The sequence below is a fragment of the Copadichromis virginalis genome, linkage group LG1, assembly GCF_057382275.1.
Source record: "Copadichromis virginalis isolate Kocher_CV1m ecotype Utaka linkage group LG1, C_Virginalis_male_GT1.1, whole genome shotgun sequence".
In the NCBI taxonomy this organism is placed as follows: Eukaryota; Metazoa; Chordata; class Actinopteri; order Cichliformes; family Cichlidae; genus Copadichromis; species Copadichromis virginalis.
The window spans coordinates 20,250,789-20,277,899 of NC_140618.1; the positions used below are offsets into that span (position 1 = coordinate 20,250,789).

The following is a 27,111-nucleotide window of genomic DNA, read 5'->3' on the forward strand; positions in this document are numbered from 1 at the left end:
AGATTATTGACCATAACAGATGATAGCACTCATAACAGAAGAAGTTTATGTTCTTGTAGCGGTTGTGATTTTTTTTTTTTTTTTTTTTACACTGCAACTGGAAGAAATAGTTTACTGCTGAAAGTTACTGTAGTTGTACTGAATGCACTGCTATAGGTGCTGAATTAATGACACTTGGAGCGTGTGTGGAATTAGATTGGTTGAAATAAGAAAATGAACGAAAAACTGTCTCAAGCACAAGTTTAATGACGAACAAGCTTAATGTAAAACTACACCCCCCCACAGCGCGTTCTGTATGTGCATCACTGGATCTAATTATATATGAAAAGCTCTGTTTACTGATTCTGCTCTGGTTTCTGAGAAGGAAAAAAAATGGCCCGAGTTTTCTTTTTTATGCCCAGTTTATTTCACTTGTCTGTGTTCGGAAAACAAGGCTGGCAGTCAAGACATTTCCTATTGAGTAGAGAGATTTCTCATAATCGTGACACTGAGCAGTAACGGGCTTGGATAGATGCTTCTCACTTGTCTAACTTCTTGTGTTACTGCAGGATGTTTTGATTTACACTAGTCAGGTTAAAAGCTGGAAAACAATTCAGACCTTTTGCATACCTAAGTTTTTATAAGGTGCAGCAAAAAAAAAAAGAAAAAAAGAAAAAAAAACTCATCACAGTGTTTGAAGCCCAGGCTTTGTAAAATGTCTTTGATATTCGAACTTCTATTTTAAATGAGGCTGAGTTGTTTGTGCTCTTTGAAAGGGCGACACTCTTCTTTGATGGAAGAAATAATGATATGCATGCCTGACTGAATATGGCTAAAAGTATGTTTTAGCACATCAAAATAAAGCACTTTAAAAAGCATTAAAATGAGCTGGCCGATTAATAATTCACTCATACCTGTGGTGCACAGGAAGACGACTCCTCGCATTAGGATTCCTCCTTTTTGAAAGGCATGCAATTTGATACAAGCATATTCAGTTCCTTTCCTCCCCTCTGTCAGTCGCTAATCACCAAATAAGTGTGTTTCTGTGTTTTCACAAAGGAAATATGTGCTTGCATATGAAAAATTTACAGCTTCCCAGCAGCTTATTAGAAACGCTTAGTTAAAAATAGCATTGCATTAGGGAACCAGGTCTGAGGTTCTGTTTGATGTCAGTGAAAAGGTGGGTGGGTAGATTGGGATGCTGGGTTCAAGGCTGTGTTGTCAGCAAAAGGTAGACAGCTGTAGTTTAATGGAAGGGTCTCTTTTTGTGCTTCAAACTTTTTGTGATTGATGAATACAATGCCCATTCAAAACGTGTGCAAACCTATCTTGTTGTTGTGGGGCGGAGGGGGCGTGAGGAAGACCTCAGAATCCATTTGGTAAACACGGGAGCTCTTGTTTGGGCTGGTGATTGCCTGAAAATGTTGTGCAGCGCGTACGCAAGGGGTGTATATGTTAAAATATGGCGTATGAGCATCTTGGCCAACCTGTTATTTATATGAAAGGTGCTCAGTCTCCCACTCTCTGAAGCTGAGCTGTTTCTAAAGTCCATCATTAGAACTACTGAAGTATTTCTTCTCATCGTTGTCATGTAGCTGTTGGAACAGAGCACAACATTGTTCCCTTACAAATGACAGTCACTGTCAGACAGACGGCATTAGCGAGCACAGAAAAAAGGCTTCCTCCTTTTTAAAGCCTCTGTCAATCTTATTTTTTCTTTCTTGTTCCACAGCTCCTCAGTATTCATTAAAATCATTTAGAGGTACATCAGAAGCCTTTGTAAAATGCATATGTATTCAGCATGTCATCTCTTGAAAGATGCCTTCATTATTCTGGTGTTTTATTTAATTATTTATTGCAGAGATAATTCACATATGTGCACGTGAAGGCACTCAGACATATTTAAATGCCATATGCTCGCAAACTCTGCATACATGGGGCAACTTTTAATGATTAAACAGCTGACTGTTGATCGTGCACAGAAATAATGCACATTTACAAGTAAATCCAATGAATACATTAAACAGAAATATGTATATATATATTTCAACATGATGTTCACATTGGTGCCAGCTGCAACTGAATCATCTGGCATGATTAGTAATTCAGAGGGTCATTTTTAATGCCAGGTATGAAATATGTATAAATGGATAGCCATGAGCCTCTTTCCTCTCTGTCTCTCCACACTTTCTTCACCTAGCTGAGACAGCACAAGCTAAAGGAAAGAGTTTCTGCATAGGAATGGAATCCTTACCTTCATTAAAGCAGGTGGTGTATTTATGCAGCAGCTGAATGTATAGGAATGCAGCAGGGCGGGAGGGTGGCAAGTATAGGGGAGACAGAAAGATGAAGAGAGCATGAAGGTGGGTGCAGGGTGGGGATTGGGTTGTGTTAATACACCGGCAGACTTGGGCACAATGTGGTTTGACAAATTTAACATAAATGTATGGGAAGGGCTGTGTCAAAGTATGTGTGTGTGTGTGTGTGTGTTTGAGGGAAGGTGAGAGGGGTAGAAAAATATATAATTCTGTCAATTCTGGGACAGTCTTTGAAAAAAAAATCTGCTTGATAATATTTTATTCTTTATATCTGCACTTAAAAAAGTTTATAGGAGCCGGAGCAAGGTGGTGAAGGCAAGGGGTAAAAAAACTATTTATTTCAGCTACATATATATATATATATATATATATATATATATATATATATATATATATATATACACAAACAAGTGATGAATGAAATCTTGAATCTGTAAGTATTTGCAGACATTCTTCTAAATTCTTTATTTCTCTTAACAAAGAGCCCAGAGAGTGATTTTGACACAGTTTATTGGAGCATTAATTAAAGGTTACATACAGGTTCTTACCGATTTGAACTTTCACAAACTGTTTTTACACTACATTTGTACAAATAGTCACGGTATTTTTATCACTTCATGATGCCCCAAGACCTATTTACTCGACTAGAAAGCAACTCAGACATTAGTTTGTGGCTTTCTCTGTAGCATGTGCCAATCCTGTGTCAGTTTTTCTTGATCCTTAATGCTTCTCCAGCCAGTTTTCTCACATATGTGTTAAAAAAAATTGCTCAAGCATTCTCAGTTAAACATTGACATTAAACCTGTGAAATCTGTCAAAACAAAGACTAAGCCGCTAGAGTCTCCTGTAATATGCATTTGTAAGTGAGTGAATCTGTGTGCGTTTTGGGCTCCGCATCCACCTGTTTTTAAATGTGCAGCATGTGTGTGTGCACTCAGCTCTGCTGTGCGTAAGGGAAGCAGATGTTGTGTTCTGCACCGAGGCTGCTGCATTTGATCTGTATAATGAACTAGATGATTAGCATCCCCTAGACGCGGCACTGTGGCATTGCAGTCTGCTCCTTTTTTTTTCTTCTTCTGTTCTTTTTATTGAGCTCCATATAATACTGTTAGTCTTGTGCTGTTGCTGCCTCACAAACAGACATGCTAAACGTTATGAATTGTTTCCCAAATAACACTGGAAACACATAGACTTAATGCTGGCTGCGGTTGAAAGTTAAAATTGCAGCCTTATGGTTAGTTGCAATCAAATTACTCACGTTTATGTTATTGTTACTCCAAACTGTGAGACGTTCAGTGCGGTGGTGATTTGTTATTGCTTTTAAACCTTGAGTAGCATGAGAAATCAGGAGACAGAGCAGCGGAAATGTTTACATATTCATAGCACATCCTTTCAGTGTTTGTCATCCCTGAAATTATAATTCCTTTTGTCTTTGAAGATAATAGGCCATAAATTGTCCTTGTTTGTGAGCCACCTCCCTGAAAGCTCAGTGTTTATGAGTTTTACCACAGGCTGTCTAATAGCCAAGCAGTACTGTGTCATTTAAAGGTGAACAACTCGTCATCCAGTTGTGCAGTGGTCTATAGATGAAAAGAGCCGCCGCTAATTAGCATCTCAATTTATACTGCACAACGCATGCTATTCTCACTCCTTCTTATACAGTTTGTTATAAGAGGGACTTTGTTTTGTTTTGTAAATGAAGAATGGTTTTATATATAAATCCAGGTGTAGCCCCAATGTCAGGTTTTTTGTCGAAGGTCCCTGTCTCTCTCTCTCTCTCTCTCCCTCTCTTTTTTTTTTATTATTAATGCAGAATAATTATCTTGGAAATATGAGGTGAGATGGAACACTGCCCTTTATTGCTCTGTGCTCTGACAGGGGCCGTAGATTAAAAAAACCAGGATAGAAATGGGGAAAGAGAAAAGACAATATTCAGGTATTGTTTGCATAGCGGTGAAAGAAAATGACTTGTAGCATGGGGAGTTGAATCATCTCCATATTAATGGCCAACTTGCTGAGGGAATAGAGGTGAGGATTTTCTGCGGTGCAAGAAGCAGAGAGCTGCGGGTGCATGAAGGTCCCGGCACTGTGAAGGTGAAAGGTTTCTGGGTGCTGGGGATCAGAAGAAACGGTGTTCGGCAAGAATCATTGAGTTTCACTATAGTGAGGAAATTGTCGACTGAGCTTAAGTTTAAAATGATTGGCAGACTCTGGCTGTTCCGGGCAAAGTGACAGTAAAGTTATATGACCTTGTTGGCATGGGCAGAATGGATAATAGGCTATGTTTTTTATAACTGCTGCCTAAAACTGATGGTGAGAGAGAAGCTATGGTAATGAGAGAGGCTCTGGACACGATGAGGAGCTCGTCTCATTCTGTAGGAGGAGAGTTCCTCTCCTAAACACAAGAAACATTTTTCCTGTCTCCAACATCCTTACATACCGTTTACTGTAACTCACATTTTAGAATATGGATAACCTTTCACAAGGACAAAGATTAATGGCAGCTGTGATTGCACTCCTGCAAGAATTCAATGGCAGATGACCTGTTGTGGTTAATTTAGTCTGTGCTGTGTCAGTCACTCTGTCCGGCAGCCATCTTTTTTTTTTTCCCCCCTTGAAAGCACAACAAGGCTGTGATTGCTCCTGAGACTGGTGTAGTGTGCTGACATCCCCTTTGCTGCTTGAATAATACAGTCCAGCTATGGGGGAAAGACAAGGTGCCAAAGTCCAATTCACTTACGGGACTCGACAGCACAAAAGCCTCTGGTTTACGGAAAAGGGGCATGAATTAATAATCACCTAATTGACTCTTAGTTTTTTTCTCCACTCTTGCTCTGGCTTTTGTGCTTTCAGACAAAAGCCCACTCTATGTATCTGTCAGAAGACGTTTGCTGCGGATGGGGGCACTGTGTCTAGAGACTGGGCAGAAGAGGTCAGGTTGGCAGGCAGACTCTGGGCAGTTAAAGGGTCACTGGCAGACGTGGACACTCCAGTTTTCTCTGTGTGAACAGGATGGACACTGATGATCTGAACGAACGCTGAGGTTGCATAAACACGCTGTAGTTTTAGGAGCTTTTAAAGCTTTTTAAAGCTTTTAGAAGTTCCACCACAAGACATAAAGGGCCCAGTAATGAAGATGTAACTCCACGACTGACTTTTTCTAATGACTGCAGTATTATCCTAGATGGCAATTTAGTTGGGTTTTTTTTTCTGTGCTCTTACACCTTCTATTTTAATACCACAAAGTAACACTAGACTTTACCTTCAACTGCCAGCTCCTTCTGACATCAGTAACAAATCTCACCATGGACTGTAAATGCTCCATCGGGAGGCAATGTTTCGGTCATTAGTTCGGATCACCTGTTCACACTGCAGATATGTGTGTCACATGTGTGAGCTTCGGACAACAGTGTCCAATCTAACATGTCAGACTGTACATGACCAAAAACAAAAAGTTTTATCTCTATTTCATACTAGTTTGTCAATGTTTCGGTCATTTTTTTTCATCACCCTTGAAGAGAAAAAAAATCTGATACAGTAGTTGGATGTTACTCACGGTGCCGGTGAAGGTGTTGGGGTGTACTAGTCTTAGGAGAATGCTATTGATTTATGGAGTCCTAACTGGCCGTGACGAGAGACTGCATCACAGTAAGCCTCCCCTGCCCTCCATCTGTCCTGCTCTCACTTTTACACACTCATGAACATAAAGCACCTGAACTAGAAAGCGGCTGTGCTTTCAACACAAACTGCCACTTGTTTCACCTCTCCGGTGCTAATTGAGAAATTAATGAAAGCAATGTGAAAGTGGAATTGACTTAGTTATGTTTGTCCTCTTAATGATAAGAGGGGGGTGGATGCGTGATACTTTGTCCCTGCTTACTTGCTGTACTGTATGTATGTGCTTTGCTGCTAAGTTAACTGTTCTTAATGTTTGCGTGAGGGTTTTTTTTTCACACTTTATAACTCTCCCTCAGTTAAAGAAGTTGGGTAATTATCTGGGAATTTCAATTACATTATTATCTAAATTGTAAGAGTTGTTTTGATATGTTTCATTATCTGTCCTTGAGAAAAGTTATCTTGACGTATGAAAATTATGGTGGAATGCCAAGGAGCTACCTATTGGTGCAGAAATGGTGTTTATAAAATATGACATGCAGTGCTGTAGGAAATATAGATAGCTGTGTGTCCTTAAGGAAAAAGTATTACTGTTAAATAAAATTATGAAGCCATTTCCTAAAATGTTGGGGTGCTGTGTAAAAATGTTTATTTTAATTGAAAATAGTACAAAAGACAGTTTTTAAAAAAAAAATATTTATATGCTTATTTAAAATTTAATGCCAGTGGGTTTGCCAAAGATATAGACAATTGAAATGTGAAGGTGACCGGAGATTTTTTCTCCTCGAGAGATGAGTTCAGGGGAAGTAGGAGTGGACTGAAGTGGAGTTGAGGATGAATTGGTGAGGACAGTGCCATGACTGAGAGGTTAATGTCAGGGAATGGGAGGTTCCTTTTGTTTAACATTCCCTTTGTTTATTGGCGGATGTGTTTAATAGGATTGACTGTGACTGGACCCTAATAGGGTATCCTTTGCTGATCCCGGTGACTCTGGGAGATCTTGCAGCCTGCTCTGGCCAAAACCAGGTCCCCCACTGGGTAATCAGCTCAACTGCCCTCATCCTGATTGGAGCTGACATTTTAATGTCTGGAGCAGGAGCGTGGTCAGCCCTGCTTAACCTGACCCCCTGCCAAACCAACCCTCCCCTACCAATGCCCTCTGTTCTCAATTTGCCCTTCCAGGACTGTACAAATCAGGGCAAATTTAACTCTTTATGGGCTTGTTAGGGGTTCAGCGAGACAACTCCAATACTTTCACCATGAATTCTTTCCACTGGTGACAAAGTGGGGTGCCACTGCAGCTCCCCCTATACAGGCTCTATGTGGATTTAGCTCCTCTCTGAGCCCACGCTAAACTGCTCAACTACAGTCGTGACTCTCTGTGCACCACCAGTTTCTCCTTTCCTTCATGAAGTGGAGTAGTCTAAAGTGGTTTGCAGGCGATGTTGTGTGAGGCCTTGCTGTACAGAAATTGTATTTTGGTGATATTAGCGTTGTTTGCATTCAAAGTTTATATATGGATAGATAGGATTGCAGTGGAAATCACATGACATTTCCATACACCAACACGTAACAATCCAAAAACATACAATACATAAAAACATACAATACAAACAGACATTTTCATTGCGCCTTAGGGATGTTTTGGCCAGACTGTTTAGACCTATTTTTGTTGAGGGGAAAAAAGGGCAATAGCACCATGGAGATGGCAGCACTTTAAAAGAGGAGGAAAGCGGATGCCTGTCGCCACTCGCAGTAGTGTTTGCTTTGCTCCTAACACGGTCCCGATAAATGCATTGTAGACTTGGTAATGCAGTTCGCAACAATTTACTGTCTGTTGTTACTGTCTTTGTGTTTGGCTCGGAGGCATTTCCAAAACAACCAACAAGCCAACTTTGAACCAACATTCAAAGTAAATCCAAAGAATGCAGTAAGAAGAATTGCCAACCAATTCAGAATGGCTGTAGCACATTTTGTGAGCACCAAAGTGTAGTTTAATCTTGTAAACATACTTAGGTATAACTAATCATCAGTCTCATGCCGTCATTGTATCTAGCGGCGGGTTTTTTCTTTGTTTGTTTTTTTTATCTTTGAAAGCTTTTTTGTTAAATGAGAGCTTGTTATCTTGTGCATCCGAACTTTGGGCGTAGTGTCAGGATTTTGTCAATGCTTTAAGAAAAGGTTTTCCCATGTTGCTGCTCCATTTTCCTCTTTGTCACAGACTAATCGTGCAACCTACAATGCGCTGAAGACATTTGGTAGCAGAAATACAAAAAATCTTATTGGAACAAAACAGCTGATAAGATTTCCCAGCTTTGCTTGATTGAAATCTTCCATAAAACGGTGTGATCACTCCTTAAATACATTTTCTTTTGAGGCAAAACTGTGACTTAATGGATAGGTACCTGAATTAAAACTCCCCCCTCAGCTCTCTCTATGCAGTTTAAACAAAAAGTTTGGTTTAAGCCAAAAAAGATATGTTATTTTCTTGTTGCACTTGTTTTTTCACCATCCAAATATTGCAATAATAATGCCATATAACAAAAATCATACTGTAATATATATTTTGCATTGCGTCAAATTTGACAGTCGCATGTATGTTGCACATGAGTTCTCATGGACTGAAGGGTAATCACGGAAAGAGTCAATGTTTAGAGTAGTTTAATACTGGTTTGGATCATCAGCCTTCTCTCTGTGGAAGAAAGACTTTGTATGTCTTGTCTCAGGTTTTGAACCTCATATGGACTGAAATTGTGGGGGTATGAAACCTAAATCTGCAACCTGCAGAAAGCTAATATTTTTATTAGCACTTTCCAGTGTTGTATAATATTCTTACAAGCCAACAGTGAAGCAGACATTTATCACTCAGCAGCAGCAGCAGCAGCAGCAGCAGCAGATTTGGAAGACAAAATGTGAATAATTTTTGTTGTAACAACAACCCCTCTGCTCATTTACCATTAAATGCACTTATATTATAATTAAAAACTCTCCTCCTTGTTTGCGTGTGTCTTTGTGAATGTGTCTCTCTTCAGCTTTGTCCGGCCACTTGGAACGGCACCAGTCAGGTTCCCCAATTCCTTCCAAAAGGCCCTCTTCACGGTCAGAGGCCTCAGAAAGCCCACTCTCCTCGAAACGACCCAGGACAGCTGAGAAGGGTGCTGCGGAGCAGGTGAGAGTTCCACACCACAGTATTTTGTGAATATTGATGCCCTCAGATGTTCATAAAACTATTTTCCAGACTTTGAATTAGAGGTTTCTTGCTAAAGGTTATATCATCCTTAATTACCAAGCCCTCATTAAAAGTCTAAAACTTGCACATCATTTTAAAAAAAAGTACAAAAATATACTAATAATTTTCAGTTGGTTATCTCACCGACTTTTTTTATATTATGCAGAAATCTTCTTTTCAAATATACTCAAAATTATATTAGGCTTCCTGCTGCAGTTGCGCTGCTAATTGTGTATAAGGTGGAAAATCAATATAGTATTTGACAGATGAGAGCACTTTGAAGTGGGTGCCAGGACTCAGCGGTGCTTGGTATTACACACTTGTCTGTGATCAGAGGGATCTGCCTGCTTCAGGGAAGAGGCCCCCACTCTATCCCTGATCCACCGCTTCTCTTCAAGCAGGCCCACCATGATCAGTGCACCCATTTCACCCCATTAACTCTTTGTGGATCTGTGTTTCCTCTCCTCTCGCCTCCCCGTCTCTCTTCCTCTGTTCTGTCTTTACTTTCACCCAGATGTACCAGTGCCCGTACTGCAAGTTTACCAACACGGATCTGAATCGCCTCAGAATGCACGTGATGACACAGCACTCTGTCCAGCCCATGTTACGTTGCCCGTTGTGCCAGGACATGCTCAACAACAAGATCCACCTGCAGTTTCACCTCACACATCTCCACAGCGTGGCACCCGATTGCGTTGATAAGCTCATTTCCACAGTGAGTTCTGTATTCGGTGTATTTTGCATGTGGTTGGACACAGCAGGGTTTATTACCATGTCTCTCCTTATTTCTTTATTTTTATTATTTCTTTAATCTTTATTTTTCCAGGTATATTGAAATTGGCTTCTCTTTTGTTAGGGTGGCATTCATTAGCTTGACTGTAGGAGTATTTTTATTACTCTGGTCATTTAGCATTGAGCTCTGCCATAGCATTAGCATACAAATTTACTACAGCAGCTGAGAAAAATAAGTGGATGAAAAAAAATGTCCTTCCAACTTTCACAAGCTTTATTGCATGTATAGCACCTAGTTTTATTCCAGTTTTCTATCCACACAGACCAATCTCTCGGAGTGTTATTATCTCCAAATTCTTTTATACTTAGTGGTGAAGGCAAGAAAGCAACCGCTAATCAAAGCTCTAGGTCGAGAGTATTGCTACGTACTTATATTATGGCCAGTCAGGGGACAAGCAGTGTGTCAGGTGAAGGACTGTGGTAAGGATTCATTATTGTCGAAAAGAATAGCAACTCACTGCTAATGAATCCCCTTCCACTGAAATGCCTCTGTATCTGTGTCATTCTTGCCCTCACTGCTCTAAATTGCGAGCACTCAGTCAACACAAAGAATGCTGTTAATTGTGTAATGGCTACAGGCAATCCCATTGGCTTGCTGCAAATCATCAAACCTTTTAAGATGCATACTTTTCTTCTGTTTTTTTCTTTTCTTTTCTTCTTCATTGTCTTAATGTACCCATAATCAGAAAGGCTTTTCCAGCTCTCTTCTAATCAATCATCTGGGGAGGGGAGCTTGTAATCGGTTTTTGTGTTTTTTAATCATTTCAAGATGAGCGGGTCTCTTAGCTCCCAGTTCATTTATTAGTTCACTGACATTATTGCCATGTCTATGATCACCTGCATGCCAGTCAAAACAAGGCCTTTTACAATTTGTGGTGAAACAAATGTGACACTGCTTAATCAAAATATAATGAACAGTCAAACCACTTCATGAAATTTTAATAAAACCAACTGAAATGTTGTTATTCACCACTAATCTGACTAAATTACAGCTTATGGAGTTCTTTTTTATTGTTGTTTTTGTTTTGTTTTGTTTTTTTAAATGCAAGTGTGCACTCTCAGTATTATCAGGGAAAGATTTGGCTGGTTTGTACCACGAGCCCTGAAATCTTTACCTGCCGCAGTGCACTGGTACTTACTTTTGTACCTATGCAAAAAAATGTCCTCGCATCTTTTAATGCTCATCAAGGAGAAATAAAATTTTATTATCCCCGTTTTTATGTAAATCACTGAGCAAACCTTTTTTCTCTTCTATCTTGTGAAGCTAAATAGCTTGCTGGACAATCAGCGAATAAAACATTGCTCTGTCTGCTGCCTAACCATCTTCATCTCCCATCCAGAAAGTAAATGGCAAGCACATTAGTATGGTAGACGGCAGTATTTATTTCTTTTATAGAGGTAGTAATGTACTGAACCACTACAAGAAGAGATAGAACAGAGGTAATATAACACACATTAAAGCCAGCACCTTTTTATAACTAGTGAATGCAGATAGAAAGGTACTTTATCTTTTTCACATGTCTACTGAGAGGAGCCTGATTAATTTTGAAATAGGTGACTTTTATTTTTTGCCAAGCATGCATAATGATGCATTCACTCTAACAACCTTCATCCATTCGTCCACTTATCGTCTTTCCTTTCCTTTCAGTTAATTTTCTTTCTTTTGCACATCTGTAATGCTTTTCCCTGACATTCAGTGGATGGATGGATGGATGAATGGATGGATGGATAGATGTAAAGAGATGATAGATAGAAAACTATATGTATAATATATACATACTCCTCCAATCCTCCCTCTCTGATTTTATGTCTCATTTTCTGTCTGTGGAAGATAGGGGTAATGAAAATAATTGTGCTTCATTAATTTGGAGTCTGACTGGATGATAGCCATTTTGAACTATGTTTGGCAATTAGGCTGTCCAAATTAAAAGTGACCTTGGGATACTCTGCTCCTGCCTCTAATCGCCTAATGAAGCAGTTGTCTAGAAACAGTCAAATTTGTAATGTAAATTTTTTTAAGCGTTTCTATGCTGGTTGCACTAATTTTCTATGTTTCATTTTTAAGAAATAAAGAGGTAACACAAACAAAGACGGGAATGTGTGGATGTCTTCTGGTAAATGTGTGACCACAGTTGTCATATAGTGTTTGACTTTGGGATATAAAGGATTACACCAGACCTCAAAAATCCTGTTGCTTCAGGGCAGATTCTGCTCTATTTCGATCTCACCCAGAGGTTATATGACATGCTATGGTACTTTCGGTTGTGTTCTCACTGTTATTAGAGGAGTAATTAGAAAGCATACAGAATATGTTCTGTGTATAGACCAACATTTATACTTGGGGCCCAGCAATATGCAAGATCCCTTTCCTCTTTCGTGTCCCTTATGCAAGGCACCTTTAATTGGTATTACTTGAAAGAACTACCAATCAAAAGTCTTAATATAGAGGCAACGCAGAAGGAAAAATGGGAGAGGTGATGTAAACTGAAATGCAACTCGTAGACTGAAGATTATTGCTCTGCTTGTAAAGTTAATTGAAAAAAGGCTAACAAAGGTAGAGTCTTATTACTAAATTAAACTCTATGGAATATTGCTCACTGGTGACCTGTTTAATGAGAATGTTTAATGAAGTGTCAGGTTTGGGGGTGAAGAGGGGCAATCAGAGGGCGAAATATGAGCTAAGTTAGGGGAGAGCAGCAAGAATAAACAGATGTTGTGCAATCAGTTACTCACGATTGACCATAACCCTCTGAGACCAGGGGGAAGCTAGGTTCATCTTTCTACTTTATTAGTACGTACTGTGTTTTGTTAAGTAATTAGCAAACAAAAACACTAGTACTCAAGAAATCTATCTCATTTCTTGAGGGATGACACAAAAGTAGCCTTTCTTCTGTCATGGATATATGTGGGGGACTGGAGAATGTATATGTGAATATGTATGTATGTAAGTAGCTAAGTAACGTCTTTGTGTATCCTCTTGTTTGTGTCAGTATTCTTTCATGTAGTCGTTTAAACTAAGAGATGACATTACCTCACCTGTTTGCTCATTCCTTTACAATTGCTTTTCCAGGTGACGACAACTGAAGCACTACCAGCAAGCATGTTCATACCTGTGCCGAGTCCAGACAGAGAGCCACAGAGCACCCCTCATGCTACATCCAACTCTAACGCTGAAGATACAAAGAAGCAAGCTGGTTAGTATCTGTTTGTTAAAAGCTATGTGTTCTGTAGTGAGCATGTTAATGCACTTGGTGTATATTAATGAGATTCAGCTACATTCTACAACCTTATACCTGTGTAATAAATAAAGATTGTTGTTGTTGTTGTTGTGTATTTACACTTTGGAAAAGTCAGTATTTATTGTATAGGCTGGAAAAAATTGTTATTACTGAAGCATTTCACAATTTTGGCCTGCATTCACACCAACACATTATGAAAGATTGTTGGTGTTTGCAGATTTTGTAATTAGTCAGTGCTTGGCTTGTTTGTTTTTTTGGCACCTTTCCATGCCACTAACACACTGAATGTCCTTTATTGATATTACTGGAAAAATTCCACTCAGCAAATGTAGAATCTGATGAATGGCTATCTTCTCTTGACTTATTTATTCACAGATGCATCAGATGCTGATCCAGAAAAAGGGGTGTCACTCCCTACTGAAATAGCTGAAGCTCGCAAGTCACCTCTGGAAGATCAACAATCAGAACGGGAGGATGCCACAGGATTCCTGTGCTGGAAGAAAGGCTGTAATCAATTGTTCAAGACCTCTAACTCCCTACAAATGCACTTCAATGAGGTTCACAACAAAAGGCACCAGTTGCCTGTTTCAGATCGGCATGTCTACAAGTACCGCTGCAACCAGTGTAGTCTGGCCTTCAAGACTGTGGAGAAATTACAACTCCATTCACAATATCATGTGATCAGGGCAGCCACCATGTGCTGTCTTTGCCAGCGAAGCTTCAGAACACTACAGGCGCTGAAGAAGCATTTAGAAACCAGCCACCTGGAACTGAGTGAAGCTGACATCCAGCAGCTGTATGGGGGATTATTGATGAATGGTGACATTATGGCAATGGGTGATCCAAGCCTTGGTGAAGAACATGGAAGTCTGGGAGAGGATGACAAAGATGGAGATGAAAGTGATCCAGAGGAAAAACAAAGCCCGACAGGCAGTGACTCTGGCTCACTGCAGGAAGATTCTGGATCTGAACCTAAACGTGCATTGCCATTCAGAAAGGGCCCAAACTTTACGATGGAGAAATTCCTGGATCCATCTCGTCCTTTTAAATGCACTGTATGCAAAGAGTCTTTTACACAGAAGAACATCCTTCTGGTTCATTACAACTCTGTCTCCCACCTACACAAGGTGAAGAGGGCTCTTCAGGAGTCTACTACTGGTCAACCTGAGCCTACCAGCAGCCCTGACAACAAGCCATTCAAGTGCAGCACTTGTAATGTGGCATATAGCCAGAGTTCAACTTTGGAAATCCACATGCGCTCTGTTCTACACCAGACCAAAGCTAGGGCAGCCAAACTTGAGGCAGCAGGGGGGATCACTAGCTCTGCAAGCGCAACTGGTTTAAGCAGTGGAGGATCCGGCATGAGCACATCAACATCAAGTCCAAGCCCAGCCAGCAACTCAAACACTAGCTCCACCAACCACAGCTCTTCTGGGAGTCAGGCAGCCCAGAATATTCTAGGAGGAAACCACACAAGCCAGACTCACAACACTGAAAACCAGGGGAATTCCTCGGTGAGCTGCCACTCCTCACCATCTGAGAACCACGAAGTGAAAAAGTCCAAATTTTCAGACATTCTCTCTGCAAGGGGGCAACAGCAACAGCAACAGCTTCAGCAGCAACAGCAATTGGCTCAGGCTCAAGCCCAAGCTCAAGCACAGCTTCAACAAGAGCTCCAGCAGCAAGCTGCTCTTCTACAGTCGCAGCTATTCAACCCAGCACTTCTGCAGCACTTCCCAATGACAACTGATGCACTTCTGCCTCTGCAGCAGCAGCAGTTGCTGTTTCCTTTCTACATCCCTGGAGCAGAATTTCAGCTAAATCCTGAGATCAGCATCAGCAGCTCAGCACTTGGCTTAACTGGATCCCCCAGCTCTTTGCTTGAAGATCTTAAAAACTCAGCCCAACAGAGTTGCTTGCAGCAGCAATTGATGCACCACCACCTTCAGCAGCAACAGCAGCAGCAACAACAGCAACAACAGCAGCAGCAGCAACAACAATCACACTTGCAGGTTCAGAGCCAAATGGCGTTGCTGCAACAGAGTGCATCACTCCTCCAACAAGCTGAATTAAAGCAGAAACCTCCCTCCTCTCAGAATGACAAGGACAGAGAAATACAAAGGGAGAGGCATGCAAGCGAAAAAAATGGGGACTATGTAAATAAGGATTCTGCAGACAGCAGGCCAAAAGAAAGGGAGAGTCAGCATATTTCAATAAACATAAACCATGATACTGGCTTGCCTCCACCAAGGATTGCTTCAGATGCTCGAGGAAATGCAACTAAAGCCCTGCTGGAAAATTTTGGGTTTGAGTTAGTAATTCAGTACAATGAAAATAAACAGAAAGCTCAGAAAAAGACAGCTGGACCTACTGGATCAAGTGGTCCAGGTGGAATAACAAGAGTCATAGATCCCATTGGGGGATTGGAGAAGCTGGAATGTGAAGCCTGTGGCAAGCTGTTTTCAAACATACTGATTCTGAAGAGTCACCAGGAGCATATCCACCAGGCTTTCTTTCCATTCCGATCCCTTGAGAGGTTTGCCAAGGAATACAGAGAACATTATGATAAGCTCTACCCACTGAGACCGCCTACACCAGAGGCTGCTCCAGCTCCACCACCTCCCCCTCCTCCACCCCCACCTCCTCCTCCACCCCAAAGAGCTCCCACCCCAAATATACCTGTGTCTAATGCCTCACTCACACCTCCAACCGTGCCACCTCCACAGGCACCAGTTCCAATGACACAAATACCCATGCCAATGGATTTGCCGCTCTTCTCCCCACTTATGATGCAGCCCATGTCTCTTCAGTCCCTGCCTACTCAGTTGCCTCCCCAGTTGCCGTCTGTTGAGCCAAGCCTGGCCTCAGACCTGGCCCAACTCTACCAACAGCAACTGACACCAGCCATGCTGCAGCAGAACAAGAGACCACGGACACGCATCACCGACGACCAGCTTAGGGTCCTACGACAGTACTTTGATATCAACAATTCACCAAATGAGGACCAGATCAAAGAGATGGCAGACAAGTCAGGGCTTCCACAAAAAGTGATAAAGCACTGGTTCAGAAACACCCTTTTCAAAGAAAGGCAGCGCAATAAAGACTCGCCTTACAATTTCAACAATCCACCAACAACAACTCTGGAAGACACTAAAATTGATTCCAAACCTCCTTCTCCTGAACCTCAGAAACACGAATACTATGGAAGCAAGAGATCATCCAGGACTAGGTTTACTGACTACCAGCTAAGAGTTCTGCAAGATTTCTTTGATGCCAATGCTTATCCTAAAGATGATGAATTTGAACAGCTCTCAAACCTTTTGAGCCTCCCCACCCGTGTTATTGTTGTGTGGTTCCAAAATGCGCGTCAGAAAGCAAGGAAGAATTATGAAAATCAAGGTGATGGAGGGAAAGATGGTGAAAGAAGAGAACTGTCAAACGACCGATACATTCGCACATCTAACCTGAACTACCAGTGCAAGAAATGTAGTCTCGTTTTCCAGCGTATATTTGATCTAATAAAACACCAAAAGAAGCTGTGTTACAAAGATGAAGATGAGGATGGACAGTATGACAGCCAAAATGAGGATTCAATGGATTTTTCCCATGAATGTTACACTCCCTCTGGGTCTTCCTGTCACACCCCAATGCCCTCCTCTTCGAGTCTCTGCCCACTTCCACCCACGACTTCAGCATTCTCACACCTCCCTTCCACCGAGAAAGAGGAGGCATCACCAGCAACCACCTCAAACCTCTATGATGAGAAGCCCAAGCAGTTACCAGAAATAACCGCTGATCCGCGAGAAAACCAAACCTCCATTAAGCAGGAAATTGTGCACCAACCTCAATCTGAGGTACAACACCAGAGACCACAGAGAGAAGAGAAGATCCAAAATGTTTCTAAGCCCTCCAAGCATTCAACTCCTTCCTTTTCTCAGCAACAACAGCAGAGCGGTCTGTCAGCCTCACAGACAAGCCAGCCTTCATCACAAAGCTCTCACATGGGCCTCAATCCACACTTGACCTCTGCCACACAACAACTGGCACAGCAGATGATCCCATACCAGTGTGAGCAGTGCAAAATTGGCTTCCCCTCCTTTGAGCACTGGCAGGAACACCAGCAATTACACTTCCTTTCTGTGCAAAATCAATTCATCCACCCGCAGTTCCTCGACCGTCCAATTGACATGTCTTTCATGCTTTTTGATCCTAGCAATCCTCTCCTGGCAACCCAGCTAATCTCTGGGATGCCACAAATTCCAAGCAGCTCTGCCACCTCTCCGTCCACCCCAACCTCCACTATGAACTCCCTGAAAAGGAAGTTAGAGGAGAAAGCTAGCACTAGTCCAGGAGAAAACGATAGCACAAATAGTGGAGAAGAGCCACAGCGAGACAAGAGGCTTAGAACCACCATCACACCTGAACAGCTAGAGATCTTATATCAGAAGTATTTATTAGATTCTAATCCTACGCGTAAAATGCTTGACCACATTGCTGTTGAGGTGGGTTTGAAAAAGAGAGTTGTGCAAGTGTGGTTCCAGAATACCAGAGCCAGAGAGAGAAAAGGCCAGTTTAGAGCTGTTGGGCCAGCCCAAGCTCATCGTAGGTGTCCTTTTTGTCGAGCTCTTTTTAAAGCAAAGACTGCCCTTGAAGCACACATTCGCTCTCGTCACTGGCATGAAGCCAAACGTGCTGGATATAATTTAACTCTCAGCGGTATGTTACCTGAGCAGGAGAACATGCAAATAAAAATGGATGTTCTTGATACATCAGGTTACTCCCAGCTACCCCCTACTACAAACAGTGATGGACAAAGCTCCTCCATGTCACCCATGAACAAAGGCTTGGACTTGTCTCCAAGGGGTCTACTGAGCCCTTCGTCCATCAAAGTTGAAGGAATGGAAGACTTTGAGAGTGCCACAATGTCCTCTATGAACCTGAACTTTGATCAGAGCAAACTCGATAATGATGACTGCTCTTCTGTGAATACAGCCATTACAGACACAACCACAGGTGATGAGGCTAATGCTGATAATGACAGTGCTGATGCAAAGCACAGCCAAAATAGTGGCGATTACCTGTCTAAGTCTGGGGGCACAGCTCCCATCCTTGAAAATGATGACCAGATGTCCTCGGGACTAGTGAGCCCTGCAACAAGCTATTATGCTAAGGACTATGAAAATGAACATATGATTGACCACAGTGAGACGTCCAGTCTGGCTGACCCCTGCTCACCAAGTCCTGGAGCCTCTGGTAGCAGGAGCCTTGAAGGTGGAGATAGACCTGGCCAAAAGCGCTTCCGAACCCAGATGACTAACCTCCAGCTGAAAGTGTTAAAATCCTGTTTTAACGACTACAGGACACCTACCATGCTGGAATGCGAGGTACTTGGCAATGATATTGGACTTCCAAAGAGAGTGGTTCAGGTGTGGTTTCAAAATGCTCGCGCGAAGGAGAAAAAGGCAAAGCTCAATATGGCCAAGCACTTCGGAATAAATCAGACGTCTTACGAGGGGCCGAAGACTGAGTGCACTTTGTGTGGTGTTAAATATAGCGCTCGCCTCTCTGTTCGCGATCACATTTTCTCCCAGCAACACATCTCTAAGGTGAAGGATACTATTGGCAGCCAGATCGATAAAGAGAAAGAGTACTTTGACCCAGCTACTGTCCGCCAACTTATGGCCCAGCAAGAAATGGACCGCATTAAGAAGGCCAATGAAGTTTTAGGATTGGCGCAGCAACAGGCCATGCAGCAGCAGGGGATGTTTGATAACCCTGCAATGCAGGCTTTAAATCTCCAGTCGGCCTATCCAAACCTGCAAGGTATCCCACCTGTCCTTTTACCAGGGGTTGGCAGCCCCTCTCTTCCCAGCTTTAACTCATCTAATTCAGGTACGTCACTATTTGGCATTTTTTCACTACTAACATTTCAGGTTTAGAGTTGCAGATGGGTTTTCTCAACTAAACTAGTTTAATAAATGATCATCCATTGCTACAGGAAGTACTGTGTATTTCCAGGCATCAGATCTAACTATGAATCCATCTGCCACATATATTCATTAACACTGATGCAAATATATCTGACATAATTTAATGACCTTTGCCATTGTTGCTATTGTTGTGCTATTATGTACCCAACCTGTCTCAAATGCTAACACTTAAGCTTTAGACCAGAAAATACCACAAAGTACAAGGCTTTGATTTTGTGATATTTGTAGTCATTTCACAAAGCTTTTTATGATTCACATAAAAATAAACGTTTGCCTCTTTTGTATCACCTTTCAGTATTATTTAATTAATTAGTTTTGTTACAGCTGAATAATCTTTTAAAAAGGCACTGCACTACCATGAAATGAAAACCTATTAAGTCTTATTTTCTTGTCTGTATTTGACACATTTGCAGCTTTAACTCCTCCAAAACCTTCAAACCTCCTGAACATGCCTGGTGCCAGTGTTCCCTCACCTAGCCTCCCCACGTCTGGATTGCCCAACAAGCCTCCCTCCTCATCGTCTCTCACCGCATCCAGCCCAGCCCAGACCAACACGTCTACTTCCCACTCAAACTCCACCTCCAATTCCACGTCCTCAACCAGTCAGTCGCGACCTGAACCCCCCAAAGAACGAGATGCTGAGAGAGTAAAAGAGAAGGAGAAGGCCAAGGAAAAGACAGAGAAGCCCTCAACTCCATCATCAACTGGAAGCACCCCCGCCCCTTCCACTTCTGCTGCCAGCGCCAAAAAGGAGAAACCTGAAACAGCTGTTCCTGCCACTTCTATGCCCACACCTGGAATGGAGTATGTGGTAGATCCTGCCCAGCTTCAGGCCCTCCAGGCTGCTTTGGCATCAGATCCCACAGCTCTCCTCACAAACCAGTTTCTACCCTACTTCATGCCTGGCTTTTCCCCATATTATACCCCTCAGATTCCTGGGGCTCTACAAGGGGGCTACCTGCAACCAATGTATGGTATGGAAAGTCTCTTCCCTTACAACCCAGCATTGTCACAAGCACTGATGGGCCTGTCTCCAGGGTCCCTACTGCAGCATTACCAGCAATATCAGCAGAGCTTGCAGGAGGCACTACAGCAGCAGCAGCGGCAGCTTCAGCAGATCCAGCAACCCAAGGCGAGCCAAACTTCAGTTCCCCCTCAAACCTTGGGGGATCGCAAAGATTCTGCCAAAGATCCAGCGAAATCAGAGGAGCAAAAGGGCAATCCACAAAGTGAACCTCCCACTTCCTCCTCGTCCTCTTCCTCCTCGTCCTCCTCCTCCTCTTCTCATACTACAGTACCCTCCGAGCAGAATGAGATGGATGGCAAACCTGTGGACACCCATCTAGACCAGTATATCGTCCCCAAGGTGCAGTATAAACTGGCATGCCGCAAGTGTCAAGCTGTTTTCACCAAGGAAGAAGCGGCTATTACCCACCTTAAATCGAACTGCTTTTTCGGTCAGTCTGTGGCAAACCTGCAAGAGATGTTGCTGCGTGTCCCCGGTGGCGTAGGTGTAGGGGCTGGAAGTCTCTATGACTGCCTGGCTTGTGACACTACGTTGGATGGGGAGAAAGCACTCAGTCAACACCTGGAATCGGCATTGCACAAACACAGAACAATCAAGAGATCGGTCAGAAATGCCAAAGAGCACGCTACTAGTTTATTACCTCACTCTTCAGCCTGCTTCCCCAATCCTAACACCGCATCTACCTCGCAGTCTGCCACTCATCCCATCAGCAGCCCTCCTCCCCCGCCAACAACATCAGCCACCATGCCATCTTCTGCTGTCTCCTCATCTTTGTGCTCCTCCTCTACTACCCAACTCAACACCACAGCTGCCGGAAAACCCTGGCCCCAGGCCCCTTTCCCCAGAGCTTTAGCTGGGAAGCCCAATGCTAGTCCCTCCTCTTCTTCCTCCTCTTTTCCTCCAGTGTCCTCACCTTCAACGGTTACCTCAAGTTCATTGAGCACCTCAGGAGTTCAGACCTCGATACCAACAGACGTCTTTACCGACGAGTCTGACTCTGACAGCAGTCAGAAGTCAGCAAACAGGCTGGGCAGGACGGCGGAGGAGCCGCAGCAGCCTGGCTTTGTCAAAGACAGTAATAGTTGTAGTAGTAATCTTGCTAGTGTAGGAACAGACTCCATCAGATTGTAAAAGAGCTTTCAGTGATGGACGATATTTAAAAAAAACTCCCTAAAAGACAAAAAAAAAAAATCCAAAAATTAAAAAAACCCATAAAAAGCAGCAATGTTAAAAATACATTAAAAGTATACAAACCAATTTCAGAAAAAGATGTGTAAAGACTAACTGCAATTCCAAAGCTTGTAACCAAAAATTTTAATGTTTGTGGATTGTTTTCCCATATCAACATGCTGGTTTTCATTTTTGTATTTCTTTGTTTTTCTTTTGTTTTTGTTTTAACTCAACCGAAACGCACCGATCAGCCACAACATTAAAACCACCTGCATTAAATTGTGTATGCCCCATTGTGCCAGCAAAATAGTTTATGACCCATCAGGGCATGGACACTTGACCCTTCGGTGTGTCCCGTGGTTTCTGGTACTGGGATGTCGGCTGCAGACTGGGATTGCGTTGAGGTTGGGGGAGGTTGAAGGCCAGGTTAACGCCTTAGGTTCTTTGTCGTGTTCCTTAATCCTGCTGTGCGGTTGGTCAAAATACCATCCGCATGAATGCCAAGGTTTCCCAGCATCACACTGTAACGAGGTGAACAATTTCTTTTTTTTAATCAGCTGTCAGTGTTTTTAATGTCGTGGCTAATCTGTGTACAGGCATACTAATATGTGAGAACAGAAAAAGATCGCTGCAGTTACGTTTTGGGTAATGGTGGAGGAATGCTGTACTGTATGGCAATGGACTGCCTCAAAGTTGACAGATGGCCCAAGAACCCTTTTGAAGAAATGCAAGTCAACGAGCTGTCCCTTTGTTTTGTAATAATTTCTACTTAATAGCACAGCCACAAAAAGCCAGTATGTACTGTATGGGAGAATAGTCTATCAGTTTTCTTGCTATTTAAGCATTCAGATACCAATGGCTTGCAAAAGTGAAAGAATAATGTAATGTCTATTTTATTCTCAGGTCAACAGCTCACAGATGTTTTTCTGTTACAGAAATTCATGTTTTCACCTTGTGTTTCCAACAGGAGATGAGCATTATTATTGTTTTCTTTCTGAACTTGATTTACTAATAGAAAGTTTAAGTTGAATTAAATTTTGATAAGGCATTGTTTCTGGGCATTCAAATAGGGTCAAACGATTTGCTGATTTCAATATCAGAAATCCTTTCAAAGTGGGGAAGTTACAGTCCCGATGATCCCATACAAGGAAAGCATTGCAGACGTGATAACGGGCGATGAATAGTTTTAATTAAAAAAGAAAAAAGAAAAAAAAGAATCAGCCTTCTGTATTTATGATAGATACAAGCATTTTTGGTGTTAAGTAGAATGTTGCATTGGAAACGAATTTAAACAGTATGGTAGGTTGGAGGAAAAAAAAACCTTTATGTACATTTAGCTTTTGTATTGTCCAATTTTATGACACTTCATTTGATGTTGTCTTGGTCATTCCGATAGTCTAGATTATGGACAGGTAATTTATCGAAACTTTATTTCTGTCTTATTCTTAACTTCTTGGGAAACATGAACCCAAATGCCCCTCCTGACAAGGCAGGATCCTCTTTTAGCATTATTTAAATTTTATGATTTGGTTGGTATTGCTCTAACCAAAATGAAAAAGATAATGGGTGAAATATTGAAAGTTTTATTTAATTTAATTTTTGTGTTACCTTTGTGCACTTATCACTGTCTGACTCCTATTTTTCACTCTTCGTTTTCCTCTCTCGGCACTTATTTTTCTCTCTCGCTCTCCTGTGTTTGTAGATATGTATACAAAGCAGGTCTTTTGTTCTTCATGTAGTGTGGCTACGGTCTTTTTTTTTTTTTTTTTACCTTTTTTTTGTCATAAGTGAAAATGAAAAAAGAATACTAATAATAATTCTCACGCTTTAAGACAAAAAGAAAATCCAAAGACTAAACACTTTCACCATTGGTGCATAAAGATGAGAAAAGAGGGTTCTTTATACTTGAGAATTTGTTGCTGTTTTTAGAGGAAAGAAACAAAGTTTTAAAAGATAAAGGAGTACGCATCAGAGTTGCCGATTTTGCTTCTTTGCAAGCAAACAGGTGGCTTTTTTACGTAAATACCAAAAACCAAAAAGGGCCCTTGTCCTTGCATTGTGGAGTAGCACCGTTACAGAGCCATTGCAGTTTGTAAGATAGAGGTTATTAATCTTTGTTTGACTTTTGTCACATTCAAATGTCAATTTTTTTAAGAAAATGTATAAGGTCTGGTCTTCAAGGACATACGTTTTGCTGCTAATGTAGAATTTTGAGGAAAAAAAAAAAAGAGTACCTAGATGCATGCTCATTTTGCTTTTGGCTAAGCTTTAAAACAAACAATAAACCAATTTCTTGCCTCTGCAACACCTTTTTTTTTTTCTTGTTGCAAAAACGGAACTTTGAAGACTGTGAATATATGTTCCAAAGGACATTTTGCCGATTTTCTTTTTTTTTTGAATAGACCAATGTTTAAAGCCAATGATCTATAACGTTTGTAAAGAACAGTGCATTCCAAATATCACAATGGATTTTTCTTAAGCAAGGACTGATCCTGTTTCATTTGATTGCTTTTAATTGTCACAATCTATTTTTTCCTCATTTTTGAAGTGACTGTAAACTGTTGTGTACATTTTTTGCATCATTGGTTGCTGAAGAAAGCGACCCCCATATGTCATTTTGTGCTGGCATGGAACGTTGCTGAAAATCCCTCCATCCAGTCAAGGTTGTTGCTCACTTGTTAAGCAAGTAATAGTGGTTACCAAAAAATGTATATAATACATCTGGTACTGATGCGTCTCATAGGTTTAGTAACATTTATACCAGTCGACCTACAACTAGTCTCAGAGGGGAATAACGGCCGTTTTGCTGAGGTGCTGTCGCTCAGTCACTTGTTGCATGTGTCTGCAGGGTGCCACTTCCACACATAGATTACAGGTAGAGACATCTTCATTCCAAAGCATTATGTCTGGAAAAAGTAGGAGGTTATTTTTGAAGATGTCTCTTGTTTTCAAATTGTTAGGATGCTTTCATGTCCAAAGAAGTCACTTACTTCGTTTTGTTGCAATGGAAATGGATGTGCGTAGGTACCACGCCCTTCTCCCTTATGATATCATCATTTTAATTTGTCTTTTTTTTTTTTTAAACCAAAACCAAGACATATTTAAATTTGTGGAGAACTACTTTTTTGGCCACTATTGTATAGTCAATATATTTTGCCCTAATGACTAAAAAGGCACAATCTCAAAGGTGTTTAAAAATGCTACATCTTGTAGAGAAATGGTATTTGGTGTTAATACTACAGCATGCTGTTGAAAGTCAGTAGATCTGGTCTGCAAGCTTGCTACGTCTCAAGTCCAGTTCCCTGAAATACTGTTCACTTGTGCTTTCTCGTGTTGAAAAAAACCCCAATCCTTAAGTTGTACAGTTTTTCCTCAAAATATGTTTGCTTTATTTTATTTTTTAGATAATCTCAGACATGTATTATTTTCTTAGAAGTATTTTATTTTATTTTCCGTGTATTACTTTTTATCATAAATTAACACTAGCTTTAAATTGAATTGCTGAAATTGAGAGACAAAAACGAAAATTATGACCTGGCCACTTTATATTCATTGTCTCAATGATACTTTTTGCTTTTTTTTTTTTCCCAAAGTGTAATCTTTTGGGCTCTTTTGTGGAAGACACAGTTGAGGTCTTCACATTAGATTCAGCCAGCATGTACTCTGTATGGGTTTGTGTGTTTATGTAAGTGTGCGTTGTACGTTTGTGCGCGTGTATGTGCGTGCGTGTCATAAGAGCCAGCATCAATTCAATTTTTTTTTCTTCTTTGCCTTTAATTATTATTATTTTTTGGTTATATGTTACTCACCAAAACAAGCTGAACCACGAAGCTGGATTGTGAATAACTGAAATTCAGAAAATCTAATTTAAAAGATAACGATTGGAAATGAGAACGATGATACCGAAGCACTGAGCAGTTTTTACTTTGATTGAATATATGAATGTGGCCAAAGCTTTATGCAGTTGAAACACAAAGGAAAAAAAAACGTGCCCCGGATAAGTGTATATTTTATTGCGGCACACAATGCTATTGTGGATACAGGGATCCACCTCCTTACATTTGGGATACTTGATTTTAATGGACAATTACAAGAGAGGGATAAAGACAAGGTCTTGCTGTAGAGGTCATCTTTTGCCCACTGTGAAAACGAAAGTGTACCTGTATACAGATATAGATATATTTAAAACCAAGACATCAACTGTTTGTTTTCTTTTATTTGTTTGTTTGTTTTTTGAGATGAAGAAGGAATAAAAAGAAATGATAAAGGACTCTGGGAAGCTTTGGAGATCTTGTTAGGAGGACAAGAGAGGCTCTGGGCACACAAAACTGGGCATGGGAGCCAAAGCCAGGCTCAAAACAGCTTTAAAAACCACCTCCTTATTTGATTACTGACAACTCTGTAATGCGAATGGACTCTGGAACCAATGGACGTATGTCATACACAGAGGAAAGTCTTTAGAGGAAACTGAACTTAAGTGGCTCCAGCTGCCTCTTTCTCCTTTCTGTCTGTCCTTTATTTCTCCAGCTCTGCCTCCGCTTCTGCTCTTTGATGGACATTTTCCAAATTTCAGGACAGGATGGACAGAGATGCTTGCTTCATATCTTCCAGTTCATGTTGCTACCCGTTTCATTTCCTCGTGCTTGTCTGCAGTTGACAAGTAAAGCTCTCCAGTCAAATGGCGGCTCACCCCTCTCTCTGTTGGTTACATTATCTAAACAGAGAAATTAACAACACAGAGAGGGGATGGGTTCTCAAAGCTGTCATTCTTAAAGAGGCAGTTACACTAAGAAAAAGAAAAAAAAAAAAGCATATTAACCAAAATTAACAACCAAACTAACAACCAAACAACCATTTGCTCCAACTTCAAAGATGAACTGTTACTTGGAGCTCTCTGTTCCTTTTGTGACTTCTGGTGCCACAATGTTTTTTTATCCTTTTATTTTTTTTTTCTTTTTTGTTTGTTTTTTTCTTTTTGTTTCCTTGAATTACTCCTCCTTCGAGCCTCATAAGCATGGCTCTGTGGCTCCAGGCAGCCCATCTGAGGGTAGAAAAAAACAGCCTTGCAATGTACAAAAAAGAGCAAGTTAAACCAAAAATGTTGTTCTTGATGTCTTTTCTATACTGTAGTCTTGTTAGCTTTTTTGTTACTGTAATTATATGAAGATTTCCAAACTGTACCAAATTACATGGAAACTAACATACATACAACCACATGGAACTTCAGACTTTTAAAGAAACTTTTGTCACAAAAACTTGTTGTCCTAGTTAAGTTGATTGTAGATGGTAATTGAATATACTCCTTTGAAAATATTTCATCAAGTATGTTTCTTGCTCATTGTGATACATTAAAAAAGTATGAGCATAAAAACGCACTCGTTTGGTCTCCTTTCTGATTGTTGTGGGGTTTGATTGCTTTGCTTTCAGCGGACTGCTGTTCGGCAGACCTCGGCACAAGGTTGCAAACGATTTTCATTTTCTCTTGTGTACTGAAAAGATTTATGCATCCCTTAAAATACAGATTTTTTGTTGTTTAAGAGACCATATGGATTAGATATTTGTATGAATTTCATTAAAACATAATCATCTCCTTTTGATCCCTTTTACACCAAACGACCAAAGTTTCAGTTATTTCAATAACTGTGTGTGCGTGTGGGTGGATGTTACTGATTTAAAAGTGCCATCTAACCCTAAAGGATAAATCCACAAAAAAATCCCAAACATTAGGAGAAATGAACTTCAAATGCAAAAT

General features: G+C 41.0%; 1 protein-coding gene across 2 annotated transcripts in view; it reads left to right on the forward strand.

Annotated features, from left to right (window-relative positions):
* The window catches only part of zfhx3b (zinc finger homeobox 3b), a 235,508-nt gene extending 209,912 nt beyond the window's left edge, over positions 1 to 25,596 (forward strand). For both annotated transcript variants that reach the window (XM_085453684.1, XM_085453692.1), the window contains 5 exons: positions 8,945 to 9,081; positions 9,656 to 9,856; positions 13,004 to 13,127; positions 13,548 to 19,064; positions 19,576 to 25,596. In XM_085453684.1, coding sequence (XP_085309810.1) covers positions 8,945 to 9,081; positions 9,656 to 9,856; positions 13,004 to 13,127; positions 13,548 to 19,064; positions 19,576 to 21,320 — 7,724 coding nt within the window. In that variant the 3' untranslated portion in view covers positions 21,321 to 25,596. The remainder of the gene's footprint in view (positions 1 to 8,944; positions 9,082 to 9,655; positions 9,857 to 13,003; positions 13,128 to 13,547; positions 19,065 to 19,575) is intronic.
* The last annotated feature ends 1,515 nt before the right edge of the window (positions 25,597 to 27,111 follow it).